The 21,041-nt window shown below is 37.6% G+C and overlaps 1 protein-coding gene across 1 annotated transcript in view; it reads right to left on the bottom strand.

Annotated features, from left to right (window-relative positions):
• LOC106870712 (immunoglobulin-binding protein 1) overlaps nucleotides 1-21,041 on the bottom strand; it is a 38,241-nt gene that overhangs the window by 9,909 nt on the left and 7,291 nt on the right. The window contains exons 3-9 of the mRNA XM_014916880.2: nucleotides 17,266-17,350; nucleotides 14,808-14,932; nucleotides 13,117-13,252; nucleotides 10,484-10,553; nucleotides 8,054-8,133; nucleotides 7,098-7,234; nucleotides 3,042-3,187 (exon numbers count right to left, since the gene is read on the bottom strand). Coding sequence (XP_014772366.1) covers nucleotides 3,042-3,187; nucleotides 7,098-7,234; nucleotides 8,054-8,133; nucleotides 10,484-10,553; nucleotides 13,117-13,252; nucleotides 14,808-14,932; nucleotides 17,266-17,350 — 779 coding nt within the window. The remainder of the gene's footprint in view (nucleotides 1-3,041; nucleotides 3,188-7,097; nucleotides 7,235-8,053; nucleotides 8,134-10,483; nucleotides 10,554-13,116; nucleotides 13,253-14,807; nucleotides 14,933-17,265; nucleotides 17,351-21,041) is intronic.

The raw sequence follows: 21,041 nt of genomic DNA, 5'->3' as shown, positions 1-21,041 counted from the left end.
AATAATGATAATGATAATAATAATGATAATAATAATAATAATAATAATGATAATAATAATAATAATAATAATAATAATAATAATAACAAAAACACCAGGACTTACAAATATATATAACATACAGAAAATTACACTACTGGGCACTGCACACATCCTACGCAAAACACTTTCAATACAGTAACCATAAGAGCACCACAGCAAACCACAGCACATACCCAAGGCACACAGAGCTGCGCTCGGTAGTGAAGTGAAAGCACGTTATAAAAATAAAACTACTGAACAATAATAATAATAATAATAATAATAATAATAATAATAATAAGACATCATATCATATAGGCACAGGTGTGGCTGTGTGCTAAGAAGTCTGCTTCCCAATCACAAGGTTTCAGATTCAGTCTTGCAGCATGACATCTTGGGTAAATGTCTGCTACTATACACCTGGGCCAACCAAACACTTGCAAATGAATTTCGTAGGTGGAAACTGAAAGAACCCCACCATATATATATATATATATATATATATATATATACATACACATACACACACATATATATACACACACATATATACACACACATATACACACACTTGGTAAAATCCAAGATTTACTCATTGGATGAATTACAGTGGGATTGCTCACCTTAAGTAATCCTAGGTGCTACTTACAACTCAATGCGGTTGGCCAGGACCCATATTATAACTGAGTGCTTGAACAGTACCTGCTTGGATACTTTATACCTATCTATTCATTATATACACATATATATATATATATTCTTTTATTCTATTACTTGTTTCAGTCATTTGATTGTGGCCATGCTGGATGACCGTCTTGAAGGGTTTCTTTTGTTGAACCACTAAGGTACGAGGAAGTAAACACTCTAACGGTGGGGATAAACACAAACACACACACATATACACTCATACATATATATATGTGTGTGTGTGTGTGTGTGTGTGTATGTTACTGCCTACTTTCCCTGATAGTCATAAACAAGTGTCACTATAATGGAAGCAGTGTCCTTCATTTCCAATCTTCCAGGGAAACATGTCTGGCCACAGCAAAAAATGAGGGTTGGCAACAGAAAGGGCATCTGGCTGTATAAAATCTGTCACAACAAATTTCTTCCAACCCTTGCATGTATGGAAAAGTGGACGTTAAAAAGATGACAATGATGATGTTATGTGATAAAAAATACTACTACTACTACTACTACTACTACTACTCCAATGACAGAGATCCACCTGTAAAACCATCACCACTTTCTGCACATAAGAGAATATTGAAAAAGAGTTGGGTCAGGTTCAGAGAACAGATGACAGGTATATTTTACCTGATGGGACTTGGAACTGAGGCAGATAGTTTCCTGATCAACACTGCCATCATCAATTATTGTCTTCGCTCAGTAAACTGAATATCATGGATCACCATCCCAGACTGTCTGGTGCTGTCCTTATAACCTTAACTTCATAACTCCTGAAGGAGAAACTCCTCACCGGCCTCCTTTTGCTGTTGTCTGTCTCTGGCCATTTGTGACCATGTAGGCCCCAGACAGCAGGTGAGATCGTCTCGCCATCTTGTCTTTGCTAGGCCTCTTGATCTAGTCCATTGTCTTGGTGTCCATTCTGTCGTCCTGATTCTCCATGTGTTATCCTTCTGTTACATGATGTGGGCAGCTTATCTATATTTATTCCTCTTGATGGTTCTTATGATGTTGTTAACTCTCATGTTCTGGCGAATCCAGGCATTGGTTCTCCTATCCTGCAGTGTGAAGCTGAGCAGGATTCATTTCAGTTTCCTTATATATTCACTATATATTAAGTTTGTCTAATTCTTGATATTATCTATCCATGTAATTCTTGGGGTTTTTTTTCCCCCTTCCCTCTTTTCCTATTCATTTTGCCTTTTATTTACAGACTCAGTAAACCATTTTTTTCTAATTAATGTCCAAAATATTTCATTTTTCTCTCTTTGATGAAATATAAAAATTTTCTTAATTTTTGCTATTTAAGTATTCCAATCATTATGTTGGTATTTTGTCTATGATATTCTCAAAAGTCTTCTATATACCCACATCTAAAAAACCCTTTTATATAGATGCAGGTGTGGCTGTGTGATAAGAGGTTTCCTTCGCAGACACATTGTTTTGGGTTGAATCCTGCTGTGTAGTACCTTTGGCAAGTGTCTTCCACTATAGCCTTGGGCTGACCAAAGCCTTGTGAGTGAATTTAGTAAATGGAAACTGAAAGAAGCCCACTGTATATATATATATATATATATATATATATAAATATATATATATGCACATGTGTGTTGGTTCCCTCCCCACAACATTTGACAACTGGTGTTGGTGTGTTTACGTTCCCATAATTTAACAGTTTGGCAAAAGAGACTGACAGAATAAGTACTACGCTTAAAAAATGAAGAAAGAAGTACATTGAACTAAAAATTCTTTAAGGTGGTGCCCCAGCATGGTCACAGTCTAATGACTGAAACAAGTAAAAGATAAAAGATAGATACCCACATCTAAACAAATTTTTTATATACCCACATATGAAGAGTCTTCTATACACCCACATCTCAAAAGTCATATATAAACCCACATCTATAAAGTCTTCTATACACCCATATAAAAAGTTTTATATACACCCACATCTAAAATGTCTTATATACCTTTTGTATACCCACATATAAAAATCTTATATACATTGACATCTAAAAATTAGCAATGTTCATGTTGTAACCATTTGTTTTGTTACTTAACAGCTCAACAAATGGGTGAAATGAAAATAAAAACAACAAACAAACAAGTACTCAGCTCGATATGATCAACTAAAACATTTATGGCAGTGCTCCAGCATGGTCACAGTTCATTGACTGAAGCTAAGCTGGTAAAAGAATTAAAAATTACTTATTTTCCCAAACGGAGGAACTGAGGAGCATTATTTAGCTTGGCCTTCTATTTTCCCCACTATTTATTTACCTGATTAAGCAATTAATTAAATGTACAAATCAATGAAAAAGCAGAACACTAACCATCTTTCCAATCATCCCAAGCCCGTGCTTTTGCTAAAACTTCCGGATCATCTGCATCTGCTTTCTCGTCATCTTCAGCCTCTTTATTCTCAGCAGCATTTGCTGTCTTCTCTGGTTCTACAGCCCAGTCGTGTAGACTCTGACCACTGGTCAAGAAAAAAGAAGAAACTTTAGAATAGAAAACTAATATCCATATTTTATATAATACAACTGAAGTACATTTGTTATTATTATACATTGATTTCTAACATAAACACAAATCTTCTTCCTCTCTCATTCTCACACAATTTTATTACTGTGCATTCTGTTAGTTCACTCGTTAAGGTTACTTCTACAGATTTCCCATAGAAATTATAGCCAGCACTGATTTGTTGTGACATATTATATCCCAATATGTCTAATGTAGACAACAATGCAATCGAAGATGGGAAAATGGGTAATGGGTGTTTATGCCATATTTCAAGAGTTCTTGTTCCTTCTTTAGCACCGCATCCAACTCATTAACCATCCTCGAACCCATTGCTTAAATAGCCACTAAATATAGCAGTGTAACATTATTAGATACAGCAATTTTACATGTCAGACATCAGCTGGTATGTGCATATTAATGACTTGTAGGGATACAGTATTTCGTTATGTTACCACAATATTAAATATTGAATATTAAACGCTTTATAAGCCGATACTGTATTCTACTGTGTTAGCAGTGCTATTAGATAACCTTAACTAAAACAGTAGAACACAGTATTGACTCATAAAGAATGTGATATACTGTGTAGTATATTATGGTTGTATAATGAAATACGGGGGCCCTACAAGTCATTGGTATGTTCTATTAGATTTTTTTTTTGTTTGTTAATCTAAAAGAACTCCACTGTTTAAGCAGAGGCTGACCTTTATGTAAGAAACTAGATTCCCTCTCTTTCTCTCACTCTTTGTGTTTGTGCTTCTTCGTTGGAATTTGGCCATCATCAGCATCATTTAATGTTCATTTTCCAGGCTGGCATGAGTTAGATGGCTTGAGAAGAGCTGGTCAGCTGGAGCGCTGCACCAGGCTCCAACTGTCTGTTTTGACATGATTTCTACAGCTGGATGCCCTTCCTATGCCAACCTATTTACAGAGTGTACTGGGTGCTTGTTATGTGGAACCAGTATGATTATCTAAATTTACAGCCTCAACTTGAAGAACCTTTTGGATATTTTACCAATATCTTTCAATTGATTTCATTTCCAGTTATGCATCATTGACCCATTAATATACTTTGTTCAAATCCAGATGTCTCCTACTATACACACATTCAAGAATGACTTCTTTTTTGTTTTTGGCCCAGGGGTCTCAACTTCTTGATAGAGTTGTAGGGGTATCATCCTGACATATGGCACATCATGGTCATTTTTAGAACTCACAGAACCCATCCTCTCCAGGTCTTACCATAGCCAATTTCTTCCAGGAAGAGATACAGAAAGAAGAAAGGACAGAAAGAGAATAATTGACCCCTAGTACAGAAATGAGGCTTTACTTATCCACCTTCCAAAAAAATAAAAGGCAAAGCTGATTGTGGTGAGAATTGAACTCAGAGTTCAGAGAGCCAGAATGATCAGCGCAAAGTGATTTATCCAACACTCTAATGCTTCCACCAATTGACTGTCTTATTTCCAGGAATAAGACAGTTGATAATGGTTGGAATATACCTTAGATGTAAATATAGAAAATGTTTCAGTTCTAAAATAAAGTTAATAGTCTGAAAATTTTATAATTTTATTGAATTGTTGTTGGCACTCCGTCGGGGGTTTCAGTTGATCCGATCAACGGAACAGCCTGCTCGTGAAATTAACGTGCAAGTGGCTGAGGACTCCACAGACACGTGTACCCTTAATGTAGTTTTCGGGGATATTCAGTGTGACAAGGCTGGCCCTTTGAAATACAGGCACAACAGAAACAGGAAGTAAGAGTGAGAGAAAGTTGTGGTGGAAGAGTACAGCAAGGTTCACCACCACCCCCTGCTGGAGCCTCGTGGAGCTTTAAGTGTTTTCGCTCAATAAACACTCACAATGCCCGGTCTGGGAATCGAAACCATGATCCTATGACCGCGAGTCCGCTGCCCTAACCACTGGGCCATTGCGCCTCCACTTTATTGAATAACAAAAACACAAACATTTAGTCAGTCTTTCTTGTCTCTGTATTCTTTTCTATAAGTCAATTAATTATCCAATGGTATCTAAATGATTTATTATAGTATCATCATCATCATCATTGTTTAATGTCCACTTTTACGACCTGCTTGCATAGGTCACATGGGATTACTTGGGGCAGATTTTAAAAACATGCAAAAAGCACCTGTGCTGGTGCCACATAAAAAGCACCCAGCACACTCTGGGGAGTGGTGGGCATTCAGCCATTGAAACTAAGTCAAGACACACAACTGGAACCCGGTGCAGCTTTCTGGCTTGCCAATATGGAAAACAGATGTAAAAGGTTGATTTTTATGATGATGATAATGATGATGATGATGATAATGATGATGATGATGAATGCCTTTCATGTTGCCAACACTCATCAGTTTCCAAGCAAAGTAATATTTCCCCATGGCCCAGGTATGTTTTTCCTGGAAGACTAGAAATAACATAGCTTACAGTCATCACATGACAGCAGGACAACTGTACACATGATGGGCTTCTTTCAGTTTCCATCAACTAAATCCACACACAAGGGATTGGTTGACTTGGGTCTATAGTAGAAGACAGGCTGTGTGAGCTGTCATGGTTCAAGTTAGTTCTTGTTTGGAGTTACTGTCCTCTTCAGTGTGGTTAGGAGACAACATCTCATTTATAATGTCTATATTGGCAGGGTTTCTATGGTTGAATGCCCTTCCTAATGCCAACCACGTCACAGAGTTTACTGGGAGTGTTTTATCATGGCACCAAATCTAGTTCCAGACAACATTATATTCATTTCAGTATTATACATTCTTAACTATCAAATAAAATTGTCTAAGTAAAAGTAATAGTTGCAGTGGTGAATGATGGTTGCTAACTAGTTTAAATGGTTTCTACAGTTAGATGATTAATAATTTGCTAATTCTTGACAAGTGCTGGTGCCACTTCGAAGGGAATCCAGATGTAAAAGCCATGCCAAAACTGACTTTTCCTGTGCTAGGGGCCCATGTAAAAAGCACTCAGCCCACTCTGCAGGGTGGTTGGTGTTAAGCTGTAATAACCATACTAAAACAGACACAGAAGTATGGTGCAGTCTTCTGTCTGGCCAGTTCCTGTCAAACTGTCCAACCCATGCTAGCATGGAAAGAGGTTGTTAAACAATGATGGTGATGATTGTTATCAACATCATCATTTTAACATCTACTTTTTCATGCTTGCATGGGTCAGATGGAATTTGTTGAGGTGGATTTTCTATGGCCAGTGCTCTTCCTCTCACCCACTCTTACCAGTTTCCAAGCAAGGTAATATTTCTACGTGACCAGACATGTTTTTGCAGAATATTGGAAATGAATGACACCACTTGTATGACAGTGACACTCATTTACAACAATCACGTGATGCTAAAGAACAAGACAGTAACATGTGCACACACACACACACACACAGCAGGCTTCATTCAGCTTCCATGTACTGGACCCACTCACAAGGTTTTGACCAACCTGGGGCTACAATAGAAGACACTGGCAGAAGCATTAGTACGCCAGGCGAAATGCTTAGTGGTATTTCGTCTGCTGTTACGTTCTGAGTTCAAATTCCGCCGAGGTTGACTTTGCCTTTCATCCTTTCGGGGTTGATAAATTAAGTACCAGTTACGCACTGGAGTCGATGTAATCGACTTAATCCCTTTGTCTGTCCTTGTTTGTCCCCTCTATGCTTAGTCCCTTGTGGGCAATAAAGAAATAAGACACTTGCCTAAAGTGCCACACAGTGGAACTGAATCTGGAACCATGTGGTTGGGAGGCAAACTACTTACCACACAGCGACGCCTACTAAATACATTTTGGAAGTAAATCTCTTTACACACAGCATCTTGCATTTAAAAAAAAAAAAAATACTTACGTTGGTAATTGTAATGTTCCTTCCTTGATTTTTTGATCATAGAATTCTTCAATGGTTAAGGTAGGCAAACTAGGATAACCAGCCCCTAGAACTTTCTTTTGGAGTTGATCTTTTGTTATAATGAAGGGCCGGAATGACTGTAATTGAAGATATAGAGTAAATATGTTAAAACATCAATTGCATAAGTTGTGCTGCCTTATTTGTGAATTTTTAGCAATGATTTATATTTTTTAAAAAATAAAAGAGATTCAAGCAAAATGTTTTATAGCATCAAATTTTACATGTCATTGTAGAGAAGTAAAAAACAAAATATTGTAACCTTCTGACACAAACCATATTTAAAATAAACATAAATTTTATGGGTTAGTCAAGTAGAAGGGATTGCTCTTATGGCCAGAGACTGGGGAGAGTAATGCAGTTGATGCTTATTCATCATCATCATCATTTAACGTCCGTTTTCCATGCTGGCATGGGTTGGACAGTTTGACAAGAGCTGGTCAGGTTTCATGTCTGTTTTGGCTTGGTTTCTACAGCTGGATGCCCTTCCTACAGAGTGTGCTGGGTGCTTTTACGCAACACTGGTACAGGTGCTTTTTATGTGGCACCAGCACCCACGAGCCCACAAAATTAGGAACAAATATACAAGCAGATCGGATAATATACATTACCTTGTCTGTTTGTATATATAGGATAACATTTTCCAATGTTCCATTCCCTAATTTAAGAATGTTCATCATCATTTTAACGTTCACTTTTCCGTAATGGTATTGGTTTGTTTACATCTTCATAATTTAGCCAAAGAGACTGATAGAATAAGTACAATACTTAAAAAAATAAATAAGTGCTGGGCTGATTTGTTTGACTAAACCCTCTAAGTTGGTTCTCCAGCATGACCACAGTACAATGACTGAAACAAGTAAAAGATCTAAAAAAAATTAAAATGTAGCTAATCTCACCTTTTTCGGAGATGGTTCTTTTGGTTGGCGCTGATGACTGTGTGCCATGTTAGGCCTTTGTTCCAAGATTTGAAGTTCAACTAGATTTTTAAAAAAATATAAAATAAATAAAAGATGAAGTTTAAAAAAAATAGATTTTCAACAGTAAAAAAAAATCTAATTCAGCTTCAGTATATTTAAAAAAACAAAAACAGTACTGAAGGATCTCTAGACAACTCGAGAGGGTGCATAACTTAGAGATTAGGGAGTCTCTCCAGGTCAAGTTGTTACTTCTCTGCATTGAAAGGTCACAGCTTCAGTATCATCATCATCATCATCATCGTTTAACGTCAACCTTCTATGCTTGCATAGGTTGGATAATTTGACAGGAGTTGACCAGGCAGAAGACTGCACCAGACTTCTGTGTCTGTTTTGGCAGTTTTTACAGCTGGATGCCCTTCCTAACACCAATGGCTATATGATTTGAATATCATAGGAAAAAACTGCAAGACAGGAAAAAGGTAAAGGGCACATAATGTAGTCCTAGATACCACTATAAAAATGGAATGGTCATGACCGAGGTGCCTTTATTGGTTTGTTTACATCCTCATAATTTAGCCAAAGAGACTGGTAGAATAAGTACATCATAATCATCATCATCATTTAATGTCTGCTTTCCATGCTAGCATGGGTTGGACGATTTGACAGGGGACTGGCGAACCAGATGGCTACACCAGACTCCAATCTGATCTGGCAGAGTTTCTACAGCTGGATGTCCTTCCTAACACCAACCACTCCGAGAGTGTGGTAGGTGCTTTTTACGTGCCACCGGCACGAGGGCCAGTCCGGCGGTACTGGCAACAGCCACGCTCAAATGGTGTTTTTTATGTGCCACCTGCACTGGAGTCAGTCCAATGTTTTGTTCACATACCACTGGCACAATACTTAAAAAAATAAATAAGCACTGGGCTGTTTTGTTTGACTAAACTCTGTAAGTTGGTGCCCCAGCATGACCACAGTACAATGACTGAAACAAGTAAAAGGTTGGTTTGTGTGAGGTTAATTTATGGGGATGTAAACAAACCATTACCAGTTGTCAAGTAGTGATGAAAGATGTGGCTAGGAATGTTGAGCTCACAGTCAGTAGGTTGTGAATTCATTCCTCAGACCAGGCAGTGCATTGTAACCTTGAGCAAGATACCTCTCTTCATGTTAATCCAGTCTGACCGGTTAAAAGTGAGCAACAACAGCAGCTGGGGATTAATTCTGTAGAGTATTAGATTTCTCCTGAATGGGATTAGTATTTTCATTCACCTAAACAGCTTGAAGACCCTCATAATCTCCAGCCTTATGAGCTGGAGGCTTGCATTTAATGTTTAACAACTTCAAGACAGACTCCTGAAGCTGATTTAAATAACAGGAGACCCTTTGGGTAGATCAGGAACAAGATGATTGGATAACAATATCCATAGTTTCAGTTGGTCACACTTGAAAATCCAGCTGAAGAGTGTAATGAAGCTACTTCTGATAAAACCCTAGGAAGGAGGTGCCTCAGGATTCTACCCCAATGACGCTCCCAAGAAAAGCAGGCACAAAACATGGATGGATAGATTCTGAAAAGAATGATAAACAAAATCACTGTTGGAATTAATGAATGAGATGCAAAACCCTTTAGAGTACAGCTTCTAAGCCAGGAGTTTAAATCTTAACAATTTCTACTACATTATCTATCAATCCATCTGCTTGCCTGTCACTGTAAATGAGTGGTTCTCAACCATTTTTTAAAAAAATTTCTGGATCCCGTTGATTCCAATTTTACTCAGATGGACTCTTATAGCCATTTGATGTTTAAAAAATCCTATTATAATTTTATAATTAAATATCATTCTGAATTGTATAAAAAGAAATTGCTAAAATCTTCTTCTTCTTCTCCTCCTCCTCCTTCTTCCTCTCCTCCTCTGCCTTCTTCTACTCCTTTTCTATTTCTTTTTTCTTTCTCTCTTTTTCCTCTCTCTCTCTCTCTCCTCATCTTCCTGCTTCTTTGCCACCACTGCCACTGCCATCCCCACCACCCCTGCTACAACTACTACTAATATTACTAATATCCGTTTTCCATGCTGGCATGGGTTGGATGGTTTGACCAGAGTTGGCAAACAGGAGAGCTGCACCAGGCTCCAGTCTGATTTGGCTTGGTTTAAACGGCTGGAGACGCTTCCTAACATATTGCAGAAGTATAGCTAATTTACTGCACATAATTTTTAACAACAACAATTTATATGAACCCCAGCTGAGAACCTCTGCACCAAATCTTATTCGTCCATTCTACTGCACATATATCCAACAACAACAAAATGCAAAATAAGCATCAGAGGCAGGTCAACTCACATAAGAATAAGAGAGCAAAACCTGAAAAGACCACCAAACTCCAAATCCAATGCTATTTGTACTTACATTTTATATTTTCATATTCATCAATAACTGTGTTGATCCAGTGTTTGAGTAGCAACATGTAATACTTTCTCTGTAAAGAAACAAAAAACAAACAAATCAAACAAATCAAACACCAAGAAATATTTACAAAAAATTACATTTAACTGACAGAAGATATTTCAATCTTAACAACAGAGGGAGATTTAATGAAGGGTCTCAACCTGCTAGAAATAGCAACTAAGTCTCTCCAAAATCATATCCTTTCTACCTTGAAAATGAGAAGGACCCAATGGAAAATGTAACCCAGATACATAAAAATGAAGAATGGCCATAATTAGAATGCCTTTGATCAGTACTGATTCGGAGCTAAACAGCAACTACACACTAAAAATATTTCGTTATCAATAAACTGTCAGTAAATTTAATGATGTTCATTAACACAGCTTTTCATTGGTTGTAAAAATTAAATCACAATGAATCTAATTTAAAACACCCACTTAAAATTTACAGTTTGTGTGGTATCAGTTTCATGAAGCCTGCATTAAAGAAGAAGCTAGTATTTTTACAAGATACAACATGAATAAATTGGGTTATCTTTTATCTTTCACTTGTTTTTATTATCAGACTGTGGCCATGCTAAGGCATCTATCGTGAAGGGTTTAGTCAAACAAATCAACTTCAATGCTTCATCATCATGCTGGCATGGGTTACACGGTTGGGCTGGAACTGGTAAAGTGGAGAGCAGCAACAGGCTGCAGTCTGTTTTGGTTTGGTTTTGATGGCTTCCTAATGCCAACCACTCTGTAGTGTGTAGTGGGTACCTTCAACATGTGACAGGCATGGGTGCTTTTTAAGTGTCCAACTCTAGTACTTCGCCTATTGGTTTTTTTTTGCTGAATTGTTAAGTTATAGGGGCATAAACAAACCAATACTGGTTGTCAAGTGGTGGTGAGGAGTGACAAACAGACACAAAGACACACACCATACACTCACAATGGGTTTCCTCAGTTTCCATCAACTGAATTCACTTACAAGGTATTGGTTGGCATGAGGTTATAATAGAAGACATGCAGTAGGAATGAACCTAAAACCATGTGGTTGCAAAGTGAGCTTCTTAACCACACCAGTCATGCCTGTGATTTAAAATTTCATAAAATATAAATTCTACCATAAAGGAAAAAAAACAAAAGGCTATTAAACCATCTCGGTTGTCTTACAAAAGTTAACTGTCAAAAGCACATGTACTAATAATTCCATTAACGATGAACACAACTCATTAGTGCACACACACACACACATTACATCATTGATTGTGATCTCCTCAATGACCCTGAGAGCCATGCCAGTAGAGCACAAGCCCCAGGCAGGGTTTATCATGCTGGACAGGTCAATGGATAGAGGATTGGCTAATATGGATCACTTCTTCCTTCCCAGAGGTAAAAATGGATTTGTATAGGGCAGGGGTTCTCAACCATTTTTTATCTATGGACCCCTTTGATTATTCTATTCTGGTGGTTATCATAGCCATTCAATGTTTAAAATGTTAGAGAAAGAACCCCAGCTGTTTCTTACAATACAAACACCTGAAGCAAAATATTTCCAGGGGCTCTTGAAACTACTATTGTGGATCCTCAATTTACTATTTTGTTGTGTGGAACCCCCAAAATATGGAGCCATATGAACCCCGGTTGAGAAACATTAGTATAGGGCCAACATCCCTACCTAGAAAAAAAGCCAAGTTATAGAAGCATTAACAATAATTCAAAACAAAGACCAGGGAGAGGAAGGCTTTCCTTCAGGGAGGTGGGATACAGAGGCAGAGTTGAAAAAACAGGGATCCAACTGGAGAGAGGTAGAAAAGTCCACTCAGAGCCAAGGACAGCAGAGAAAAGTTGTCGATGGTATCTACTCCTTAGGGAGTGAAGGACTTAAGTGATAAATAATTGTAGTCTGCTCTCTGAGAAAATGCCTAAGTAAAACTAGATATCTCATTGAAGTATTATCATTACAGTAAATAGATTTCTGTTGGGTTCAACAATGACTATCAGGTTGTTTAATCAATTGAATTTGTAAGTGGCTGAGTATTCCACAGACATGTGTACTCTGAATGTGATTCTCAGGAATCAGTGAGACACTGTGTGTGACAAGGCTGTACTTTTGAATTATAGATACAACCCATCTTTTGGTATTCCATGCAGTTTCCATCAACTTAATTTTCTCTCACAAAACTTGATTCAACCCAAGGCCACAAAGAAAGCCATTTGTCCAAATGCAATTCAGTGGGATCAAATCTGGGATTTTAGGATTACGAAGAGTATTTCTTAATCCCTGTCACCACTGTTATAATCCTTAAAAATGTTGGATTGATATAATGCTCACTTTTGGTATACAGTATACTTAGTAAAACCAGTAAAGACCGCCTATGTACTCCAGTACTTTACGTACTTCTCTTTACTTATAGTGACTAGATTATTCCATAACAATAAATTAGATAATATATTCTTACATGCCTTTAATAAAGACTCGATGGTCACAGCAGGAATGCTTTTAATCATTGGTTTTTCTCAATTGAAGCTGACCCACAATTAAACAGCAACAACAACACTAAATTAGTACATCAGGTCAACGATAAATTAATGATTTTGAAGACTTACCTCAACTTCTTCTTCAACATGACTCTTTTCCACATGAGTTCGAAGTTCCTTTAATTCAGCTATTATTTTCTTTTGTTCTTTATATCTTTCAATTTTACTTTGTCTTTGGTTTGCCATTTCTTGTAAATTTGATTCTCTGTATGTCAACAAACAAATAATATTAAATATTTTATTAATATTATTACTTATCTCCCTTCTAGCAACCCTCACATAATGTCGGGTTGTCATCATCATCATCATCATCATCATCATTTAGCGTCCGCTTTCCATGCTAGCATGGGTTGGACGATTTGACTGAGGACTGGTGAAACCAGATGGCTACACCAGGCTCCAATCTGATTTGGCAGAGTTTCTACAGCTGGATGCCCTTCCTAACGCCAACCACTCAGAGAGTGTAGTGGGTGCTTTTATGTGTCACCCGCATGAAGGCCAGTCAAGTGGTACTGGCAACAGCCACGCTCAAAATGGTGTATTTTATGTGCCACCCGCACAAGAGCCAGTCCAGGGGCACTGGCAACAATCTCGCTTGAAGACACCTGTGCTTATCCCTCTATTATACATTAGCCTTCAACACATGGTCTTAAGCCACCACTTCCTCTTGCAAATAAAATTCCCACTCATTTGAGAGGGGCTTTTTCTCTTTCTTTGCTTTGCAAGTTATTCGCCAACCTCACTAGAGCTGGTGCCATAAAAAATGTGCCTAGTACACACTGTAAAGTGGTTGGCATTGGGAAGGGCATCCAGCTGTAGAAGCCATGACACAGCTCTGTGGCTCATTGGATCTGGTCAAACTGTCTCATCCATGCCAGCATGGACAAAGGATGTTGAAATGATGGTAATAATGACAAGTCTCAGAAGTCAATATACAAAAACAATAGTAGATATCACATTAATTAAAAGATATTTTAGCCATTTAAAAACATACAAAAACTGTTAAATTAAATTTTCATTTATTTCCCAAAGTGTCAAAAAGTTCGATGCATTACTGCAACCTGGTCACTGACACAATTCCACAGTAGACTACTGGAAACCAGGTCGCAGTGATGCAATGAAATTCTTGACATTTTGAGAAATAAATGAAAATATAATTTTAACAGCTTTTCTGTTTTTGAATGGTTAAAATGGTTTCCACATGATGTAGTTGGTTCAGTTTCACAAATGGTCATGGAATGCATCATTCGTTAGATAGAAACAATTACATTTTAACATCAGTTTTTCTCATGATGTCAAAATGGAAAAGCAACCAAAGTGAATAGTGCTGGTGACTTTTTTTTCATGCCATTAGCACAGAGAGTCTGCCAAATAACTTGCAAGAAAAGAGAAGGAAAAAGCCTTCTTGATTGAGTGTGAAAGGATGTATTTGAGAGAAAGGAAGGTGGCTTTGTGACAAGTATTGGGAGGTTAAAGTAACATCGAGGGACAAGTACAAGGTGTCTTGCTATAGATGAAATATATGGTTATTCTATATCATATAAAGGTGGGAATAGCTGGAAAGAAGCTAAAGATGGTGATGGGATGCCAGAGCATCTCAAAAGTACAAGAGAGAATGCAGGCAGTGGACTGAGGTGGGGAGGAGAGGTGGTAATTTTGTATGTGAATGTCAGAGGAAGGTAACCAATGGTCAGATATGGGGTGGTACCTACCTCAGTATCAGCCAAAACATACCTAGATTGCCATTTCAAAGCACTTACCTGCTTTTATTACTATTGCTAACTTTTGAACTGGGCCCTTCTTCGTCTTCCTCATCATTCTGATCCAGTTTGACATAAGTTAATTTATAGAGAGAGCAAAGTCTCATAAAATCTTTAAAGTAAGCCTAGAAAAAGAAAATAACAAAATTTCCAATGTCAAATGCTATTCATTGTAAATGGTATTAGATATTATAAATATTGATTTGAGAGAAACGGGTTCAGTTTTTCTCTTTACAAAGAGAATATTTAGAGAGAGAGGAGGATTGGTCGGAAGAAGAGGGGAGGAAGAGGAGAGAGGAAGAGAGTGAGGAGAGGAGGAGGTATAAAGTGAAAAAGAAAGATATTTATTGTATTTGTAGTTGTATAACATGGACTTTCTGCCCTTAAAAAAAACCCTTTCTTAATATATTAAAACATATACTTTTGTAAATAAATGGAACATTAGAAAGACATATTATCAATAAATGACTAATAAATACACTTCTTTATATACATATAAACATACACACACCAACACATCAGTACATACACTAACATATTAACCCTTTAGCATTCAGATCACTCAAATCACCTCTGCTGGTGCCACATAAAAAGCACTCAGTTCACTCTGTGGGGTGGTTGGTGTTAGGAAAGGCATCCAACCGTAAAAACCGTGCCAAAACAGACACAGAAGTCTGGAGCAGTCTTCTGCTTGGCCAGCTCCTGTCAAACTGTCCAACCCATGCCAGCATGGAAGGTGGATATTAAACGATGATGATGATCACTTTGTTGACGGTAATGCTTATTTATTCACATTGTTTTGAATTAATTATGCATTATCTTGTAGCTCTGAGGTTTCAATGAAGTGATTATATATTTTTTGAATGACATTGTAGGGTAGGTGTGAAAGGTTGGCTTTAGCTAGTTTGAACCAAAAACAGGTGGAATAGTTGGGCTGGATATGACTGGTTTAAATACAAACTTAAACCAGAAGGAACCACTACATGGTTGCTTAACCTGCCAGAAATAGCAGCCAAATTTCCTTCAAATCACAACCTATTGTCTTAAATAAGAAAAAGACATATTCGATAATGTAATCCTAGATGTGTCCCTAAAAAATCAGGGTGGTCACAGTTGGAATGCCTTTGTGTATATGTCAGTAGATAGTAGACCTTTTTAAAAGATGAGAAACAATAGATAAAAAAGGAGTAGGGTAAGCCATGATCCTTGAAGAGATATCTGGAAGTATGATGTGATAGTGGTGAAGATGGAAACAATAACAACAATAAGAACATGTAAATGAAGAGTAGAAAAGAAAGAAGAAAAGGAAAAAAGGAAGAAACAAGAATGAATACAGCAGAAAAAAGCAGTAAAAAGGGAGAAATAGGAAAGTTGTTGTTGCTGTATAGGAGCCTCACGAGGCAATGACTAACGACTGAGATCTTTGGCAATATGCTGTGCTTGAATAGAAGACCCATTGAGCCAAGTGAAATTGTAGTCGTGGAAGATACTAGTGTCACACAACTGGCACCCATGGCAGTGGCACATAAAAGCACCCATAACACTCTTGGAGTGGTTGGTGTTAGGAAGGACATCCAGCTGTAGAAACCAAGCAAAATTAGATTAGAGTTTGGTGCAGCACCCCAGCTTATCAGTCCTGGTCAAACCGTCCAATCCATGCCAGCATGGACAATGGACATTACATGATGATGATGATGATGATAATGATGAGCAGGGCAGTGCTGGAGTAGACATAGGTTGAAAGAAATTCCAGTCATGGCCATCCTGTCATATTTTATGAAAGACATAATATGCCTTGGTCTATGTATCTTTTATCTTTTACTTGTTTCAGTTATTAGACTGTGGCCATGCTGGGGCATCACCTAGAAGAATCTTTTAAGTAAAATAAATCAACCCAGCATATATTTTTTAGATTGTTTTTTAAAGCCTGGTACTTATTCTATTGGTCTCTTTTGCTGAACTGCTAAGTCACAGGGATATAAACTTGCCTACACTGGTTGTCAAGCAATGGCAGTGGGAGGACAAAGACACAAAGACACACACACACACACACATATATATATATATGACAGGCTTCTTTCAGTTTCTGTTTACGAAATCCACTCACAAGGCTTTGGTTGGCCTGAGGTTATAAAAGGTGTTATGCAGTGGGACTGAACCCAGAACCATGGAACTATGTGGTTAGGAAGCAAGCTTCTTACCACAAAATGATGCCTGTACCTATTCTAATGTAGTCTCTTCTGTTTGAAAACAGCAGAGAATGATTTGATGGAGATCTGATTGCTATTTCAATGACCATATAAAGATCAATTAGTTACAATACAAGACTCTTAGGAAAGAAGTGAAAACAGGAGAGCAACATCAATAACAACAAGGTGGTGGTGGTTGTGGTGGTGGTGGTGGTTGTGGTGATGGTGTTGTAGTGATACTTCTGTTGCTGTTGCCCCAATCTACTCACTTTTCCTTTCTGGACAATTTCTGAACGTTCTCCTTCAACTTGTTTCATTGTGAAATAACCAAGCAAAGCTGGCAGTAAGATAAACCTAGAAATCAGAAGAAGAAAAAAAATCATTCTTTGACAAGTAGATGTAGATTAGAAACAAATGAGATTAGTATTTCAACCATTATTCAATGACAATGATCATCATTGTTATCATTGTTTTAAAATTCGCTTTTCCATGCATATTCAAATAGATGTTTTTGGGATAGAATGAACCAAACTCCTATCAATCAAGACATTCTGAAAAGAAAATGGGGCTGGATCAGTCACATTCTAAGGAGACATCCAAGTAGCACTGTAAAGAAAGAGAGAAAGAAAGAAAGAAAGAAAAAAATGCAGGAAGGAAGGATGGATGACTTGAGAGGATGCTTGGAGGATGAAGTGAAAGCAGTCGGTCTCTCTTGGCCTGAAATCAAGGAGGTAGCCCAAGATTGTATCCAGTGGCATGAAATAGTCACAGCCCTATGCTCTTTACAAACAAATGTGGACTAACTTTCCATGCTTGCATAGGTTGGACAGAATTTTGTTGAGGCAGATTTTTCCATGTCTGGTAAGTTCACCATCATCAATTGACTGCAAGGAAAGTTCACCATCTTTTTTTCAATAAAATAGTTTTTAACTATTAATGGTGAGATACTATGGATATATTTTCTCAATAAACTTTCCTCGTGGTGAACTTTCTTCACAGTGAATTGTTGGCAGTGAACTTGTAATCAGATTTTTCTATGGCCAGGTGCCCTTCTTGTCAACAACTTTCAACTGTTTCCAAGTAAGTTAATATTTCCCCATAACCAGACACGTTTTCACAGAAGATTGATAACAAAGGACATTGCATATATGATGGTGACATTTGTTTACAACAATCATGTAACATCACAAGAAGACAGTCACACACTCACATACACATACACACATATATATATTCAATAGGCTTCTTTTAGTTTCTCTCTACCAAATCCACTCACAAGGTTTTGGTTGGCCTGGGACTATCATAGAAAACACTTGCCTAAGGTGCCAAACAGTGGAACTGAACCCAAAGCTATGTGGTTAGAAAGCAGTCTTCTTTGTACACAGCCATGCATATACATCACAGCCTTTATATTTTAAAACATGGTAGACTATAATGTGAGGGACATTTGACTATTGACTGGTCATTTGTCAAGCAGGTGGAATGATCAAACTTTTTCTCATTGGCTCAACTTTGAGCTTAAAATATTGGATAATTGACCATGTAGATCTCAGTTCAGAATCTTTTTCTGACATGTATTTTACTGTAGTTACCCAGCAATTGGTAGTCTGACTTTGGAAGTTTATCTATTTCATCTGGAGATGTCAGGCATCATGACAAATCATGCAGTGAGAGAGTCTCTGTTACTCTTTCATGAATAACAATATACTTGTCATTATATCTGAGAAGTAAGGTGGCAGAATTGTTAGCAAGCCAGACAATGCTGAGCAGCATTTCATCCATCTTTATGTTTTGAGTTCAAATTCCACCAAGGTCAACTTTGTACTAATGAAATAAGTACCAGTCAAGTACTGGGGGTAGGGACTATTCAATTACAGTTTAATCGACTAGTCTCCACCCCCAAAATTTCAGGCTTCATGCCTGTAATAGAAAGGATTATATTCCAATAGTTTATTATATCCCAGTCTGCCTCTTGTGATGATCTTTAATAAAGCTATCACATTATAATAATGTCATCTTAATATCTTTTACTTGTTTCAGTCATTGGACTATGACCATACAGGAGCACCGCCTTGGATAAATTTTTAGTCAAACAAATAAACCCCAGTACGTATTTCTTTTTAAGCCTGATATTTATTCTATTCATCTCTCTTTGCCAAACTGCTAAGTTGCAGGGATGTGAAAAACTAACACTGGTTATCAAGCAGTGATAAGGAACATACATACACACATGATGGGCTTCTTGCATTTTCTGTCTACCAAATCCACTCACAAGACTGTGGTTGGCCCAGGGCTATAGTAGAAGATACTTACTCATGGTACCACACAATAGTACTGAACCTGAGACCATATGGTTGGGAAGTGAACATCTTACTACACAGCAACACTGTAAATTGATTCAAGTCAGCAATTCTCAGACTGGAGTCCATGAACAGAGTTTAAAATATGCTGAGTAGACAGACCTTTAAAAAAACTGGGGGAGGTGTGTGTGGGGGTGGCGTCTATGGAAAAATTCTTTTAGACGAAAGAAATCCTTCCTTGATAGGGAACCTCTGATTTAAGATTTTTCTACAAGATAATTTCATTCATTACTTTGAAATACACCATTGCATTCATAAAGCTAAAAATAGATTTGTTCATTTTCATTTTTTCACCCATTCTTCCATAGTAGCATGGGTAAGACAAATGTATTATTGAGGCATTTGTTTAACAGCTGGGTGCTTTGCCCGTCACTAACCCTTGCCTGTATTTCAAGTGAGGAATTAGGATACTGTTATTTCATTTTTGAGTTATCCTTATTATCCAACAACACTACCCCTGAAGTATCTATTGACTGTTTGAAAGTTTGTCCACGAGGGGCTGCATTTGCTCTTCAGGGTGCGCTGTCAGTGCAAAGGAACGGTTTTATTCAACCGATGTAGAAATGTTGCAATGCCCACTTAAATCAAGGCAGAGAACTTGTCCATGACAAACGAATCATAATAAGCAAGGGAGAGAACTCCCTTTGTTTGCAGAATAGTAGAATTGTATTATACAACGCCGAGTTTAACGTAAGTACGTGTGTGTCTGTTCATGCAGTTGCCTTTCTGCCCAGATTATTCCTTCAGACATTTATTTACTACTAATGAGCAGGCTGGATATCACCTACATCAATCTCACCTTTCGGGGAGGGCTCGTAATGGACTTAAGCGCAGCCCCCTCCTTATCTGATTATATCATCACCGTTATCGTTGATTTAACGTTCACTTCTTGCACACACGGATAGGACGGAATTTGCTGAGACAGGTTTTCTACGGCTAGATGCTCTTCACCTGTTTTCAAATGACGTAATATTTCCTCATGACCAAACACGTTTTTCCACAGAAGACTGAAAACGATGGACACCGCTTACATGAAGGTGACACTCGTTTACAACTACCACACAATGTCAAGACAAGGAGAGAGTAACACACACACACACACGCATACACTAATACATATACACACAAAATCCACTCACAAGGCTATGGTTGATCTGGATTTCTTATTAATAGTAGAAGACACATGCCCAAGGTATTATACAGTGAAACTGAACTCACAACCATGTGGTTGGAGAACAAACTTTTTACCACACAGCCACGCCTGCACCTATACATACATATACTATATGTTGGAGTCATGTTGTAGTGATAAAGGTTATTACAGTAGAAGCACGTGTTTACAGTTGTCCTCTAGTCTGCAGGAAAAAAGTACAAGAGATTGCTTTTCTTAATGGCGAGTTAATTCTTGAAAATTCTTGGTCCTTGCAATTATTTCCTGCTCATGTTTACAGTCTGTTATAATTGCGTTTTTAAGTGTTTGTGTATTTTTATTTTACCTTTTACTTTTCCCTTAAGTGAAGACAATCTCATGAAATTGAGAACTTATTTGGTATGGTATTATGTATATCTTTCTTCATGTTAGCTGTTAGCTACTTGCAGCTCTTGAGTTATTTCTCATTCCAATTTTGTTTTATACATACTTACATACATACACACACACATACACATATTATGTATATATATAT

Source organism: Octopus bimaculoides, chromosome 17 (assembly GCF_001194135.2).
Source record: "Octopus bimaculoides isolate UCB-OBI-ISO-001 chromosome 17, ASM119413v2, whole genome shotgun sequence".
NCBI classification, from domain to species: Eukaryota; Metazoa; Mollusca; class Cephalopoda; order Octopoda; family Octopodidae; genus Octopus; species Octopus bimaculoides.
This window is presented reverse-complemented; position numbering and strand designations above follow the sequence as displayed.